Below are 17,698 nucleotides of genomic sequence, written 5' to 3' on the forward strand. Positions count from 1 at the left end.
TTGTTTTAACATATGTTCCTTTGAACACTGATGACTTTGGTACCTAATAATTTACGTGTAATGTTAAAAATACTCTCACCTTATTATTTTCTGTTCATCAAATTTAGACTGTGAGTGAGACTGTTTGTTCAGTCTAATATAAACTTCTATTTAAAACCCAGTAGATTGGTCCCAGAATACAATCAATTCACACTGAATTCTTCAGTGATTTTCCTCTTGGATTTGTAATGGAATGCATTTGCTGCATTGTACTGCATGTCAATAAAGCTTAGAAAGGGAGAGGAGGAAAGTAAAGGGCTGGTATCAGTATTTATTGGATTCAGATTACTGATTCAACTCATTATACTCAGCACTTCAACAAATATACTTCAATTATTTGCTGGACTCATACGCTATCATGTTTGAACATGTGGCTTTTGTGTTCAGTTTGAAGTCATTTTGAACATCTCAACTTATTCAATTCTTACTCAGAGTTTGCAAAAATTTAGTTTCACTTTTATTCTTCACAAATCCCCTCATCCTCACATACTAGTGGCATCCCTCTCAAGTACACTATAACAGTCATGCTGGTTGTGATTGCCAATGGAAAAAATAACCAGCTCTGACATCAGTGAAGCAGCCCCAGGCCATGACACAATGCTGCACAGTGGAAACCACACACGCAGAATATGTCACATTTTGATTCATCGGACAAAAGACTGACTTCTACTCATCAGTCAGCTCTGTGTTTTATGGCTCAGACATGCCAGAAAGACTTATTCAAGTCTTATTCTGCTATCTAAGTAACAATTTCTTTTCTGTGTTTTTTCCCTCTTAACCTCCTCTGAATAACTGATGTTGATATGTATGTATTGAAGGAGCAAGGAGTTATATGTTTTGCGGTCAGAACAGCCACTTTGTTTTTCAAGTTCATGTCTGTGTGTGGACTAATCTGGGTCATAAGCAGATGTAACGGAGTCACCATTACTGCAATTTCACGTCACGTGTAAACCTTTGCAAAAACAGTTGCAGTTGTTGTAGTGGATGTAACGTTTTTTAGCTGCCTTTGTGTAGGTTTTTGCTAAGAAATATGTCCAGGAGATCCTGAAGAACCTGTTACATGTTGAAATAGACTCCCTGGCCCCATTTACACCTATTAACATGTGATCTGTATCTGGATTCATTACCTGGATAATGACATCCGGTCTTTGCATTTACACCTGGCATTAAAATGTGTTCTCATTGTCTTAATTCTGCCTGCATTGTGATCACAACATGTCATGTCCTAGGTCAAGGAAACAGCTGCCACAAACGGATGTCATTCATTTCTAAGTCACTTTTTGTGACAGAAGACTTCTAACTGCCGCTGCTACTTGCACGATTTAGCTGGCAGGAGGAAGCAGAGTTGGGTGATCTTTCAACTCGGTGGGACGATGTTTTTCTTATGAATGTCATATAGGTAGCATTTACATCTGGCTGAGATCTGATCACAATATGAGCCTGACCACCTTCATTCAGATCCCAATGTGTGAGTGCATTTACACCTGCATTTACATGCATTTTTCCTTATCCAGATATCGTATCCAGATACAATGGCATTCATGCCAGGTGTAAATGGGGTAACTGAAATAATGTTGTATGTAAGCTAGATCAACAGCTGGGTGTCTTTTCAGCTGCTAATCACAAAAAACAGCGTGCTGGGCTGTTCTGTCAGCTGTTCTAACAATAACCTTCAACTTAAAGATCTACAAACTGAATCTTGCTTCTCTCTGTTTCCTGCTTGCAACAATTTACAATTTAATGTTTCAGGTTTATAATGAATGTATTTTATCTGATAATAACGCAGGAAGAGATGGGCTGAAGTTTGTTGATTGATGACCACATTCTAGTAAATTAAGTTTGTATACTTATGCTGGCTAGGGATAACTTGCTACATAGCACCTTCACATCCATTCTTTTAACATCATGTGCATTCATGTACAATACCTTTAATCCAGCCGTTCATGTTTCATTGTCAGTGTACTTGTGTCCCTGGTGTCCTTTATTGAGAACACATTGGTTATGCAGCAAAACGTTAGGCTACTGCAGGACTGTCTTCCACTTACATGCCTGCAACCTGACAGCATGGCTCTGCATATAGCAAATTTGGCGTGCATGTTCCCAATTGTCTCTTATGATCTCATGTTCTGTTTCCCTGGGCTGAGGGAGCAAGACTGGACTCTATCAGTCCAGACAGTAAGTATTTGGACTTATTTTGCTCTTCAGGCTCTGTTCTTCAGCACATTGAGTTTGAAATAAAATAATGGATACCACATTAAAGTGCCAAATCTCAGCTTTAATTTGAGTAGGTTTACATCAATGTAAAAAGTGGAGGATATAGCCATTTTAACACATAGTGCCCAAAGTTCAGGGTTTCAAAAGTGTTGGACACTTGGCTACTAAATATTTGTTGGGCAGCTGTGTGTTGTTTCAAATTAGTTCAGCACAAAAGAGCTCACACATGGCTCAGAGCTGATTGAGAGCTGAGTTACCATGTAGATGGAGGTGGTATTATCTGTCAATATGAGGAGTAAAGAGGTGACCATGCAAGTGAAGATAATAATGAGGCTGGAAAAAAGCAAAAGTCTATCAGAGATATATCAAAGGTAGTTGGTTTACCAAAATTAACAGATGGGTTCATTATAAAAATAGCAGGTGAACACAGGAAAACTGGAAAATGTGAAACGAGCTGGTAGACCAAGGAGCACAAGTCTTGTGGATGAGCAGAAAATCACTTGCATGGTGAAGAAAAAGCCCTTTATGACCGTACAGCAAGTCGTGAATGCTTTCCAGGATTCACCACAATATGCAAACCCCCGGTAAACCTCAAAAACAGAAAGACAGGCTGCAGTTCACAAAAAAATACAAAAAGAAAGCAGTTGAGTTCTGGAACAAAGTTTAAAAAAAACCAAAGGACTGATAAAACAAAAGTCAACCTCTATCAAAATGATGGAAAGAGGAAAGTGTGGAGAAAAAAAAGGAACAGCTCATGAGCCAAAGCATAGCACCTCATCTGTCAAACATGGTGCTTCTGTTAAGGCTTGGGTGTGTATGGTTGCCAGTGGAACTGGCTCACTGGCATTTACTGATGATTTTACTGCTGAGAAGCAACAGGATGAAGGCAGAGGTATACATGAGCATTCTGTGTGCTCATATTCAGAAAAAATCAAAACTGAATGGAGCACATTTCAGGTCAATGATGAATTGTGAGTCAATCACCTGATCTCAATCCGATTGAGCTGCATTCCTCTTGCTGAAGACCAGACTGAAGGCAGGAAGAGTCCACAACAGCAGAAGCTGATTGGTGATTGGCTGCAAAGGATTTTCCGCTAAATATTGTATATGATCTTTTTGTTTCACTCCATGTGAATCCGTCCAATTACATTTGAACCCCTAAACTTTGGGCACTATGTGTTAGAAGGGCTATATCTTCCACACAGTTCTTTCTATATTGATGTAAACCTACTCAAATTAAAGCTAAGACTTGGCATTTTAATGTTGTATCCATTATTTTATTCACAATGAAATGTGCTGAACAGTAACAGAAATGTACTCCTATGAGACTGGTGGTGACCAGCCTCTCTCTTCTCTTTGTGTAGGCAGCTCAGGGTTTTTTTTATGGATAAAAGGGTGGATGGCAACATTTCCAAATTGTAACACTGTCCAGAACCATAATTAAAACAATTCACCCTATCAGGATTGTCTCTACATCCCCACCATTGCTCCTAGCCTCCCCCAAGTGTGTCGCATCAATTATGATATCTCTCCCATGTGTAGTTTCATTCTTGAACTTAGAAATAAAATTATTAATTCAAGTTCCACTAAATAGATTTTTCCCAGAGCTTTTAGCCATATCCCATGGCCTTCACCAGTGGATGGATTAAGAGAGAAAGAATTTATAGATAAATAAATGCTTCATTTATAAATGAATATAATTTCTACATGATAAATATTTCATATATACTGTAAATTATTGGGACATATTTTACATTATTACAACTGTGTCACAGTATATTGTCTGTCATTCATTATCTCTTTATACACAAGTTACAGATGCATCACATGAGGAGCTCTAGTTGTTAAAAAATACATTCATAATCATTTAACACTTATCCCTGCTTGAAGCTATATTATAGTCTGTTATAACCATGTATAAACTATTTATGAATGGTTTATAATACTGTGTAAGATAACATGTTACCAGATTGCTGCTCTGCACTATCTCACCTTCACACTGGTTCTGTGCGCTGCTCACAAGAACACATATTTACATCCGCAAACAAAAGAGCTACATATGCAGTTTTTTGTCCAATAAAACTGAAGAACTGAGATCAAAACAGAAAAATAAATACAAACATTGATGGTCTCATTACAATGAATACACAGCAGGACAGATCCTTCAATAACATCGCAGAGATGTCTGTGTGTCTGCCGGATGCTGGATGAGTGTCATGCATGCTTTCCCTTTTTGATTACTGTGGAATATGTCTGCATATGCATGTGTGCACATTGGTCAGTGTGTGTGTGTGTGTGTGTATGTGTGTGTGTGTGTGTGTGTGTGACCCAGCTGCCGTCGAGCTGCCCTCCCCCATTCTCCAAGGACGTCTGGCCAACAGAGAGTCAACCCCTTTGTCTCTCAGTGTGCTTACATGTATCCTCTCTCTTTTACATCATCTATGTCCGTGTCTCTCTATGTCTCCTCTAGATCTTTCTGTCTCTCTCTCTCTTTCTGTCCCTGTCCTCCTCTTTCTCAACGTCTCTCTCTCTCTTTCTCACAACTGCACCTCTCTCCCCTTTATCTGTCCATCTCTTCTCCGTCATACATCACCTCACTTTCTTTACGTTTCAGTCTCTTTCATTCTGGTTCTTTATGTACCTCAGTGTCGTCTGTCATTTCACGGCAGTGTGAAGATACACTTTGTGGAAAGATGAGGGATCTAGAATCCAGTGAGGCCTATTTGAAGTCTTTAAACACTTTACATGTGTAACAGTGTTGGGTACTCTTCAAATTTTCATTAACTAGCTGAGAGCATTTGGGCTTTTCACAGCAGAGCCCTTTGTCATCATCACCCTTCATTTCCAAGGCTGGCCTGCCACCTTGTGGCTACAGGAACAATAGACTTCGAGGCCTCCAAATTAGACCACCTTAAGGGATAGGTATCAGGTATTTTTCAAGTGTGTCTTAAAACAACAGTCAGGTGTCCATATGAACAATGAAAGAGGTTTTCCTCACTGTAATCATTCCTCCTGTTCAAACTGGCTATTAAAAGATCCCCTTCAAATGTGCTTTCAATGTAAGTGATGGAGGCACACAGTGTGTCCACACAGTCATTTTGTACAAAAATGTATTTAAAAGTTGATATGAAGCTTATATGAGGCTTCATCAGTCTGAGTTAGTCATATCAAGTGGATATCTGACACACTTACAGTCTTTTTAGCATCAAATTCCCTCTTTGTGTTTCCTCAGACAGTGTTTCCCTGTTGAGCTGTGGTGGAAGTATAGTAGAAAAAAGAGGAACTTTGGCACTAAAAAGACTGTAACGTTGAAAGATATCTACTTGATTTGACTCATTTGGACGCTGAAGCTTCATATTAGCTTCAGATGTACTTTTAAATACATTTTTACACAGAAGGAGGACTGTTGATTTTGTCCCTCATCATTTACATTGTAAGTGCATTATGAAGGGATCTTCTAATGGTCAGTATGAACAGGAGGAATGATTACAGCAAGAAAAACATGTTTCCATGTTCATCTGGGCACCTGACTATTGTTTTAAAATGGATTCTTTGATGTGAAATAATACCTCAAATTCTACAAGTTAACAGCTTTTGCCAGTATTTAATTCTTCCAGGGTGAAAATAAATAGATAAAAAGCATTTAAGATGGCAGTTATGTCAGAGTCACATCACCCAGTCATAAAATGACAAATTTATTCTCAAAATCTCTCTTTGTCCACAAGAGTATCAATGATGTGGAGCTCAACCTTTTTTGGGGGTTGGAGTATTGTGCTGGTTCAAACGAGGAACATTTTTCAATGAGAGTTGTTCAAATATGGAGGCTTATTCTGTTGTTAACAGCAGTGTTGTACTGGATGTGACTCGTGGCTACGATGTGCAGCTACAATATCATTACAATAAAATCATTTGTTAAACAGTCCTGTTTGTATAAGCATGAAGGAAAGCCAAATGCCTTATGTCCGATGCATCACAAAATACACTTCAGTCATGCATGATTCAAGCTCAAATATATTAACATACACACAATATATTTACATACAGAATAATTCAAATACATGTCAAGCATAGCAAACATAATGAAATTATAGAAACATTACTGCTGCAATATGATCCCTGCAGCTCAATTACAAGTCAGCAGTATAACTCTCTGCACCACCAGCACAGTTTGAACTCCCACATGACTTTAATGCTACAGGGGTTTTTTCTTTTTCTTTCTTTTTTTCAACAATTTTTTGCTTATTATTGCAGTAATACACATAGGGGGTGCTGATGATGATAATGATAATAATTTATATTCATCATCATACAGTACCAGTCAAAAGTTTGGACACACTTATTCAAGGGTTTTTCTTTATGTTTACTGTTTTCTACATTGTAGAACAATACTGGAGACATCAAAACTATGAAATAATGCATATGGAATTATGTAGTAAACATATTTCATATTTCATAGAGTCTTCAATGTAGCCACTGTTTGCTTTGATGACAGATTTGCAGACTATTTGCAACATCTCAACCAGCTTCATGAGCTCGTCACCTGGATGCTTTTCAATGAACAGCTGTGCCTTGTCAAGAGTTAATTGAACTTAATTGGTGGAATTTATTCCTTTCTTAATTCGAGAATCGGTTGTGTTGTGCTGAGGTAGTGTTGGCATACAGCAAATGGTATGGATGGTATCTGCATGTGTGGTTCCCACTGTGAAGCACAGAGGAGGAGGTGTGGTGGTGTGAAGGGGTTTTACTGGTGACACTGCTGGCAATTTATTCAGAATTCAAGACACATTTAACCAGCATGGCTACCACAACATTCTGCAGCAGGTTTGGGATTAGTTGGACTGCAGAGTGAGGGAAACGCAGCCAAGTGCTCAGCATGTGTGGGAACTCCTTCAAAACTGTTGGAAAACCATCCAGGTGACGACCTCATGAAGCTGGTGGCGAGAATGCCAAAAGCGTGCAAAGCTGTCATCATAGCAAACAGAGGCTACTCTGAGGAATCTAAAATATAAAAGATATTTTGGTTTGGTTAGCACTTTTTTGCTTACTATATGATTCCATATAGTTTTGATGTCTTCAGTATTGTTCTACAAAGTAGAAAATTGTAAAAAAAAAAAAAAAAAATCAGTCAAATAAAGAAAAACCCTTGAATGAGTCAATGTGTCCAAACTTTTGACTGGTACTATATATCTTCTCATTATATCAGGGATTAACTGTGCTTCAATACAATTTAATCTTTGTGCTAGCATTTGTGCTATTGGTTTGTAGTAATGCCCTCGCTAATGATGAATGCAAAGAAAAGCTGGTTGACAGATAACAGAGGTGCACATGAATGAGTGTGTCCATTTGTGAGTGGGATACACATCAGTTCATTTCAGGAGCTTCAGGAAAACACAACAACACTTTAATTTTTAGAACATGTAATACAGTATGATTTTTATTATAGGACTGTCACCTATGATCAAAGTGTCTTGTTGTTGGAGATGGTAAGGGGCAAACACCACCAACAATAAACACTGCAGACGTTGTACCTGGCTGGTACAGTATGTCCACTGGCTTCTGAACAGAATATTTTTGTCTCTACTTTTTTGATTGTTTTGCTGCCTCAGATAAAGGTTTTATCTCTTTTATGTCGGATGCAGAAATGTATCAAAGTAAATCAGCCATGCCAAAGTTGAAATGTTTATCCAACATGCATTTCCTGCTGTGCTGTGGTTCTTTCTTTTTTTAGAGAACAGATTGATGAATTTCAGTATTTCAAATGGGATATAGATTTTTTTTACCCAGGCTTACATCTGTAGGAAACTGCAGACAATGTATAGCTAATGTTAATGAGTTGTTTTGTTTGTTTGACAATTGCTAATAGCAGTACAATCAGAATGGAGCCTAGAGGTTTGTGCACAAAAAATACTCAAAAGAGAGTACATGCAGAAACTAAAGGCATCCAGCAAGCACAACTTTGTTTTAATAAAACAATACCTGACAGATTATAGTAGTGCAAATTTTCACAAATACCCATTGTATCATTTCATCATTACTGTATTATGTACATCAACAACATCTTATACTTTTATTCTGAAGGCACCATTGCCTCACCAGTAATTCGAGCACTCGCTTAGCACAGTTTATTTACTTCCCCTTCACCATGGTAACCGAACTGTATACATAGACAGAGACTGTGCAGAGATAGGTAGATAGATAGATAGATAGATAGATAGATAGATAGATAGATAGATAGATAAATAGATAGATTTATAGATAGATAGATAGATAGATAGATAGATAGATCTCTAATGACACTGATATCCAATAGGACAGCCGAATAGTCCAACACATAGAAACCAGGTATGTATGTCTGTGTGTTGATGGTGTTTTTCTGTTGGATCATACAGCACACTGATCAACCAGTTTATTAGCTTATATTTGATTAAATCCTCATGATTCCTGAGGTCATAATTGGTGGTGGGGTTGCATTGGACTGCATTATATTAAAAGTGTTACTTTTCTTTTTACTTTTAATTGTCCTTGTCATGCATGCAAATTGGGGTGTAAAAAACCTTTCAAGATAATTCCAACACAATCCCCAGTACTGAGTTAGGACACAAAATTCCATAATATAACCTATCCTTTTACTTGCATGAATATGTGTTTGGCCTCTTGGAGGCAGCATAACAAGCTGTTAACACACCGCGGACATACAGTATCTTGAACTTATGTTAGTTGTTTGCAAACAGTCTCCTACTCACACATCCAGCAGATGCAGAGCAACATTATCATTCATTTGGAGTTATGATTGTCTTCACCTGGTGAATCTAAGTGCAATATTCACTCTCTTTCTTGCTCTGTTTTGCTCTCTACCAACTCCTGGAAAAATATCTGTGTCTGTCTGCTATTTGGTGCTGAGCAGGTAGTGTGCCGTGGGTCTTTTGTTTTTTTCACTGAAAACAGCTGTCTGATGCTGCTGGAAACAAAGCTGATGAGAGCCGTAGGAGTGAATCAAAACAATTAAGGGCCATAAAACTAAAACGATGAGCTGAAAAAGCTGGTTTTGTAACAATGTCCAGCTGTCTCCATAGTATTACATGAGTGTTATTGGAGTGTGTATGTGTATGTGTGTTTCCAGTGGGTAAAGATGCCATTAGATGAGGGGAAGAGTGACATGGAGCGTCTGGGTGTCTTCAAAGAGATGAGCTACATCTCTATAGGAGACAAGTACTCCCCACCCACCAACCGTAAGCATCTTATCAGCTTATTTATCTGCCTGTTTACCTGTAAATTACATGCCAACTTTATTAACTGTCTTTAAAGTAAAATCTCATGAATGCAAACATCAGCTTTTAGCTTGAGATGATTGACAATATAAGTAACACGTCTATACAGTATGTAAGTGTGTCGTCTCTTCCTTCCAAATCCAGGTCCATTCAACGAGTCTGCCTATCGTAACCGGCAGATTCAGGCAGGCATCGCTAAACAGCGCTGTGCACTGCAGAGCGGCTTTTTCGACAAGTCATTTAAACGGATATTTGAATGCGAGGCACTGAGTGACCCGGTGAGACTTGCCCGACAGAACCGCATCCAGCAGACCAAGAAGAACCTGGGGAAGGCCTTCCTACCCTGTAATGGGATCAAGAAGACGTAAAAAAGCACACACAGACAACACACACATAATACACAGAAATACTGTACACTTTTAAGTGACATAAAATGTATTTATTGTGGTACTTAGCATGCTTCATGCTTTCCTTGTCTGTTTGCCTTCAGCTGTGGTTCAGGTAGTTACTACGGGACTCTATCAGGACCACTTGAAGCCATGAGTCCTCAGTCAGTTGCTCAGAAGGTTCATCGCTCACCTGGACGCAACATCGTCACTTCACCTCCCAAGAAAGGCAGTGGTTACAGGTTCACGGCAAGCACTCTTTCTAAAGCGGTTCATCACCATTCAACAAGCATATTTTAGACTCATTTTGTCTCTGGAATAATTACAATACTAGAGAGTGAAAATGCATTTTTACAAAAGGTGTAGCCTAAGCAACATATTTGCATAATTGGAGCTTATGCTTGTGTTGAATTATCTAACCCCTGTTTTAGGATGGTTTCCAATGACTAGTGATGAATGTTTATTTTGTGCATCTGAAGTAAGTAAGATTTTATCTCCGGCAGCTATCCTAATGTAACACTGTCCAGAGTGGAGTTGTATGCCTCAGACCCCTACGACAGAGCCAAAGAAGCACTGAAGGTAATGCTTAAAGGGAAAGTTCTGTATTTTTCAACCTGGACCATATTTTCTTTGTGTCTAAGTGACTAATGGGGACAACAATTTTTGAAATTGGTCCATTATTGAACAAGAGCACTGCAGTCAGCAGCCATGTACTTGTTCCTGACATGGGTGCTGTGATGTAATCTGATGGGGCAATAGCGCCCCATCAATGTACGTCCACTAAAAGTGCTTGTTTTCGCCACTAACAGGCTCAGATTGTTATAATAAGTGTCTGACAACATTATGGAAAGGACCGTAAAGAGAAATAAGACGTTTTTCTTTACCTTTCGCTTGATCCTGTCTGTTACTGTGTCTCACCAAGTCTCAATCAAGAAGTCTCGTTCTGAAATCTCGTGAGAGTTGAGTTGTTGTTAAAATCAGCTAAATATTCAGCCATGACATGACAAGAGGAGTTTGTTGTGGTGGCGTACAGAAAGCATAGCTTAATGTTATCTAAAATATTTTCAAGGTCATGGCTGAATACTTAGCTGATTGCCGCTATTGCCCCGTCAGATTACAGATTACAGATTGCAGCCTGTTTCGCAGCGCTCTCACTCAATACTGGACCAATTTCAAAAATTGTTGTCCTCATTAGTCACTTGGACACAAAAAGATGGAAATATATGGTCAAGGTTGAAAAATACCAAAGTTTCCCTTTTAAAAAAAACTCGTTTTCTAGTTTTGGCCATCATTCCTTTCAGTTAAGGTCACAGTGGACTCACCAGAGTAATTGTTGAGATCTGAGGATACGGTGATGTCACTACAGCCAGATGTGGCGGGAAACACGTGCAGTCAGACAATCAGACAGGTTGTAAACAAACAAACAGTTCATCCAGATTATGTAAAACACTTTATTTGAAGGGAAAACTGGCAGTGAACACACCTGAAATGGTGCTAATAACTGTTCATTGCCAGTAGTAGAAGGAGTATTTACTAGGATCATTTACTTGAAGTAGAAATTCCACAATATATAAATAGCCTACTCCATTACAAGTAAAAGTACTGCTTCCAAAATGTAGGACAAATGTGAAAACAGTTAAATTGATTTAGTCTTGTGTTTTGGAGTTTCACAGCTTTTATGTGTAACATACAAACACAAGGCTAAATCAATTTAACTGATTTCACTATTGTTAAATCTGCTGTTAGATCTAGATAAAATTGAATCTACTGGGTGGATGTGGTCACTGCAGTCCACGCAAGGCAGGTCCATTCGCTGAAGAACAGAAGAGCATGTAATCCGTGTGCATGGATTGTGAATCCAAGGGCACAGTTTAGAAATCCATTCGAACGGATTTACACATTTTTTTTCTATCCTGTGAGCCCAGGGGGGCTCCCTATAAAGGTGTTCCAGCCGAGGAGCAAAGGCTAGAACATGTTACATGTTAAAAATATATTCATAAAAAGCCATTAAAATACAGGTTATAATCTATAAAAGCTAAACTTTTAAATAAAAATTAAGCTAGTCCAGTGGCTAGACATCTTTTCTGGGCTCTTCTGTTATCAGCAACTTTACTGGCATTAACTTCCCCCCCCCCAAAAAAAAAGGAAAGTAAACGTCTCTACTACATTAAATCAATTTTACTTTTATAAATCTCCATTGAATCCTCATGTGTCAATTGCATTCTGAGTGACATGCAGACAACAGAGTGACCAGAAAAAAAGGCAGAGCATCAATAGTGAGCCTCCATTCACGCCCACGAAATATGACAGCAACAGTAGCTTTGAAAATAGTGTTTTTCAAAGATGACTGACAATCACAATTACACAGAGTTGAGGTAGTAGATCTATTAAGGTTAATTTGCCTCGATTTTAAGCTAGAAGAATATACTAGCAAACAATATATAATAAGTTAGTCTAACATTAATTCTTGCATTTCATACACATTTTCACAGCCTGCCAGATGTCCTCAGTACGAGCAGGTCACTATTATTTTAACATTCATAGCTGGGTATTGTTTGTATCTAATGAATTAATGATGTAACTAGGCCTGCTGTATGGTGATGGTGATGTAAATGGCTAGTTTTTAGTTTTTGCTTTAATTTCAAACTTGGTTTCGTTGCCCCTCTATCCCCTCTCACCTCTCTCCTTAGAGGCAGGACATTGATTTAGGATGTCCCTCTACCTCCTTTATGTATCTATGTGTCTTGTCTATATGTGTATGCCTCCCTGGTGTTAATCTGTTTTTACCAACAGTCTTTGTCCTGTCTTACTAACATCCCACTTATTGTCGGTACCTTGCTGTGGTGAGTGGGCTTCATACCAAATCAGGCCTCAAGTTGTGTATCTTGTCTCAAATGTTGAAACTTAAAAACAATTATATTCTCCCTCAAATCTGTGTACACAAATTCATAGTATTACATTCACGTTTCTTAAAGGGAACAACTTAAAACAACAAATTCATAAGTTATTGACATCGCATCAGGATACAACAGAGGAGAAAAACTTAATTGTCTGTACAAATGGCAACTTTTAATGCAAATCTGTCTTCAGGCTTCTCTGTCCAGAATGTTTTCAGTCAGTCAGGTTACAGATGCCCAGCACAGCCTTAGGGGATGGAATGACTTGAAAATAGATTTCATAATAACCTCAGGTAATGCATTATGATTTTGTGACAACATATCCATAAACAGTAATCATGGACTTGATGGACTTGGACAAATGAATTATCAATATATTGCATGTAATGTTAATCAATGAAAGACTGAAGATCTTTAGTGGGGGGCACACCCTTTATGGAAAAAGCAGATATGGTAGAGATAGTAATTTATTCCTATAAAAGATACAAGATGGGTGCATAGTTTATGTGAATAGTTTAAACCCCCCAGCTAGTCTCTATCAAAATCAATGACCTTTACAGCATTGGAAAACCTGTACTTCATGAGTGGTAAGATGGACACACACTGAGTTACATCCCGTCAATTGGTGTCATGACAATAAGTTAACATTACTAAAGGCCTTTGAACTGACTGCATTCCACAGTTAGGAAATAGCACACAAGCTAGCTAATTCTTGTCTCACTTGTGGTCTAATAAACAGTAAACCTATCAAATTTAGTGCCCCATATTGTTATTTTCCAAACTACACATAATACAGCCTCTATGTTTGACTCAAACTGTTAACTCATAGTCCTTCAGAATGAATGTTTCCCATTACTAAACACCAGAAACCCACTGAACATACAGTTAGGAAATACCATGCTAGCTAGCTAATTCTTGTCCCATTTGTGGTCTGATAAATAGTAAATTCATCAAATTCAGTGTCCTATATCACTGTTCCATCAAGGCTTTCATCATATGGATGTGGGCATGGTTTCATCAAAAATTGGGTTGGCAAACGATAGACGCATCCTGGCGGGGTTTAATTAGCTACTACACATAGCATTTTCACATCCAGACTGTGGATGTTGGCATGCCCATAAACAGCCGTCTGCTCTGTAGCCTTGGTTGCTAAGGTTCTTCCATGTGTTGGTTGTGTTGTGTTTGCGAATGCACTGGTTGAACGACGAAGGAGAAGAAAGAAGAGGAATAAGTGGTTGCTGGTGGTGGCTAACCGTTTTGTGTTGTGAGAAGTTTGAGAACCCACATTTTGACAAATGGGGGATCATATTTATTTAGCACAAGAAAAATCAAGGAGGCCACCGCAGGTTCTTCTGCGCACTTGGAAAGGGAGGGATGAGGGGAGGGGTATTCAGTTGGTTGCAATCTACAAGGTCACCACTAGATGCCACTAAATCCTACACACTCGTCCTTTAAACTAACTTCCTTAAAATGTGTACTGTGTATATGTGCGATACAGAAGGAGGCAGCGATCCATCGCTCTAAGTTTAGGGACGGCCCCTTCAAGCTCAACCTCCATCCCAGAGACTATTTCCAGGGCAACCCATACCACAGTGACAAGCCACTCGCACCAGCACATAAGCCCCTCCCACCCGCGCAGAAAGTCTCCCCTGCTCCCTTCAAGCCCTCGTCCCCCAGTAAACAGGTCAGTATCTCTGTCTGCTTTTCTCAGTCAGAATAAGAGTGAAACATCGGACTACTTTTTATTACAAATCGGATACTACCCAATCAGTGTCACCCACCTGTGATATGACTGTTTATGTGAATTTCTCTTGTGTTAGATTGGAGGAATGAAAGCAGGGACATTTGACAGGTATCCCTCACATTCTGCTGATCCATACGTCCTTCGCCGTTCCAGACCGACCAATCATGAACCAATCTTCCGTCCTGCACCTGGTCCTAAGAGCACACCTGTCAAGAGTATCATCACTGTCAATGTTAACAGGTTTGATCCCTGATTCTCTTTAAGCACCTACCCTCTCTATGCTCTCACATAGGGGGCTTTCAAGTGAGACAAACCACCCTCATTTCTAAAAAAAAAAGTTAAAGGATTAATTAAAGGAAGCATGGTAGGTTAGGGTGAAAAGTTGAAGTAGTAGGACACAGGAAGTTCCTCCTTTTTAACCTGCATTAACTTTTTAGGCCACTTGGGTTCAGCAGAACCAAACTGTAAACACAACACTGACATGCTGAGACTGGGCATTATCCTAGAAGTTCCAGAGGTCTGACTTCAAATACAATTCAGATACAACAAACAGGTATTTGCTTTTTAAATGAGAACAAAAAATACATAAAAAGGAAATTCTGGAAAATTAGTTCATCCAATCTTAATACATTGACTTTGAATTAACCTTGACATTTTCAAAATATTATTAGATCAATGCAAAATTTGATATCATATTTTATTTCAGCTGCACTTCACCCTGAAGAGAGCTGTAATTAAAGTTGACAGCTTTCGCAAGAACAAGAGTCAAAAACAAAATGTATTTTTTGAGCTAATTTTCTAATGTGTTCTTTCTTGTTGTTTTCCTGTTGTTTCAGGAGTGTACATTCTGCAAACTACACTTCAACCATCCCAGCTGTGATGACCTTCTGACTACATTACCCATACTGCACCAACATTGGCTAACTTTTCTTTTTACCCGCTGTATAAGTTATTTTACTGCATTTGTTTTACCACCTGAGTGCTTTAAAAAGTTTTTATTCCAACATGAAGACGATACAGCTTTTAGCAGTGGATTGATTTATGTCTCTGATTACTTTTCTCTTTATAGCATATCTTTGCGTAATGTTCAGGATGTCACACATATGGTAACAAACGAGAGCTCAAATAAAGTTGAGAAGAGTTACTTTAGTCTTCAGCTCTGTAACAAGATGTTTTTTTACTATGAATGGAAATATTACTCTTGATGAAGAGTACAGCAGTATGTGTGTGTGATGTTTGTTATGGACTATTGAAAGGAACTAGATGATTTCCATGCAGCAGTATTAACTCCTATGTATTAAGGGTCCTCCAATTTATGGTCTGGAAAAAACGCAAGGAAAAATACAAGATTTCTCAATAACCAGTTAACTTGAACTTACAAATTATGTATTAAAATGAAACAATAAACATGAGCCAAGGTGAAAACGGATAGCATAATATATCTGTTTACATTGGAAGTCAGCAGTACAGACATCACAATCTCCATTGCAAATGTAAGAGATTCTGCACATGAGAAATGTTGACAGTGACCTCTACTGGGCAGGTTTTTAACATCAACTTAACTGGCCCTTATTAAAACAAATGGAGCGAGACTACATTTATGCAACTCACCATATTTAGGTGTGTACCCTAATGTTTCATATTGGGAGTATAAAGCTTGTTAACTGAACACACACACACAGTAGTCTCTAAGTAAAGCAACATGGAGGAGCACAAAATAATGAGCAAACTATTCCCACACAGAGACTGTAGCTGAAATTTGACACTAAATGCAACAGAAATTGGTTAATTATTTTCTGGTCTCACATTCATATTTTGCAGGATTAATCCAATCAGGAAAGACATTAAATGCCACATGAAATATTCCACTGTTAGGGTAACTGGAGCTTGGCTACTTCATACTATAACTAAATCACACTGTGTAAAGCAGGCCTTTGCTAGTTACCTCTCAGGTGTGATTGGCTCATTAGCTTAGTGACTTCTATCAATCAGGAACAAGTAGTAATAACAGGATAATAAATCCTTAAAGGATAAGGCTGGTGATTACTTCTATTTTTCTTATTATCAACAAATCTCATGAACAGAACCAAACAATGAACTGATCTACCAACAAGTATTGTGTGTGTATCCAAAGCCTAATATATCTTATTCCTCTGTGCCATAGACCTACACTGTTGCCATAAACTATTAAAAACCACATCAGTAAACCACACCACTACACTGGGTGACTTGTTCCTTTGCCACAAAGATTATAGTAAGAGTAGTTTTTTGGAAACAGCTCCAAAGACTAATAACAGCGGTAACGTTTTCAGTCTCCAGACAGTATTAAGTGTAAGACACACTACACTGAGCATGTGAAGGAACGCAGTTCTGTTTACAGCTTTGCTTGCTTGTTGTGCTACATATCACAGCCACTCAACTTTGTACTATACTGTAAAGTTATTACAAACTTATCTGCTATCCTTTAGCTTGATCATTTGCTCAGTCTTTCTCCTTAGAAAATGCACAAATATATTTGTGTAAATACAATGAAAGAATGGATCGCAAATATTTTATTTAGTAATTCACAGTTAATCCATCTGTCTCATCCCACTGGCCAATTTTAAAGTTTTAACCTCAAATCTATTTAATGATATCTGACTGTTTCTGATGCTGTAGGCCTATGTGCTTTTGCTTGTCTGGCTATGTGTGTATCTCTGTACTCAGGTCTCTCTTGCAAAAGAGATCTTGAGCTTGATGAGACTACCTGGTTAAAAATAAAGGTTAGCCTATATATAATACTTATGATAGCCTATCCAGTCTATACTGGTGTAAAATTCTAAAAGAAAACATCTCTCGGTGGAAGAGTTACACCTCTTATGATATTAATTATATATTTTATATGCATATTTTTAATATAAAACCACTGCACTTTCTGTTGGTGTAACTGTGTGAATAACAGTAGGCTAACTCGTATGTTAGTGACAATATTTACATTAAGAAGTTGTTGAACAAATAGGTTATAATATTTTCAAAACATTTTATAGAATAAAAAATAGCTATTAGTGCACCCAACGTTAGTGTCCAAATGTAGATTTCGCATGGAGGGAGTGTGGCTGGTGAGCAGGGCCACCCCATAATACTGTATGTGTCTTTGTTCAGGGGAAAATA

At 38.3% G+C, this 17,698-nt stretch overlaps 1 protein-coding gene across 2 annotated transcripts; it reads left to right on the forward strand.

Annotated features, from left to right (window-relative positions):
• The first annotated feature begins 8,526 nt into the window (after positions 1-8,526).
• On the forward strand, positions 8,527-16,649 carry cfap96 (cilia and flagella associated protein 96). Of its 2 annotated transcripts, XR_010929557.1 has the most exons (9): positions 8,527-8,595; positions 9,374-9,482; positions 9,666-9,885; positions 10,012-10,149; positions 10,411-10,486; positions 14,303-14,488; positions 14,625-14,788; positions 14,986-15,101; positions 15,385-16,649. XR_010929557.1 is itself a non-coding variant. In XM_067598532.1 (8 exons), exons 2-8 carry the CDS (start codon positions 9,383-9,385, stop codon positions 15,437-15,439), a joined length of 939 nt encoding a protein of 312 aa, XP_067454633.1. In that variant the 5' UTR covers positions 8,527-8,595; positions 9,374-9,382; the 3' UTR covers positions 15,440-16,649. The 2 variants fall into 2 exon arrangements, 1 of the variants encoding a protein (XP_067454633.1); XM_067598532.1 differs by lacking the exon at positions 14,986-15,101.
• Positions 16,650-17,698: the final 1,049 nt, after the last annotated feature.

This window comes from Thunnus thynnus, chromosome 9 (genome assembly GCF_963924715.1).
Source record: "Thunnus thynnus chromosome 9, fThuThy2.1, whole genome shotgun sequence".
Lineage (NCBI taxonomy): Eukaryota > Metazoa > Chordata > Actinopteri > Scombriformes > Scombridae > Thunnus > Thunnus thynnus.

Excerpts from the sequence above, each read along its gene's own strand:
- cfap96 (XM_067598532.1), top strand. The coding sequence starts at position 9,383 with ATGCCATTAGATGAGGGGAAGAGTGACATGGAGCGTCTGGGTGTCTTC. Across the intron at positions 9,886-10,011 it reads TGTAATGGGATCAAGAAGAC|CTGTGGTTCAGGTAGTTACT; the intron begins GTAAAAAAGCAC and ends GTTTGCCTTCAG. Across the intron at positions 14,489-14,624 it reads CCTCGTCCCCCAGTAAACAG|ATTGGAGGAATGAAAGCAGG; the intron begins GTCAGTATCTCT and ends CTCTTGTGTTAG.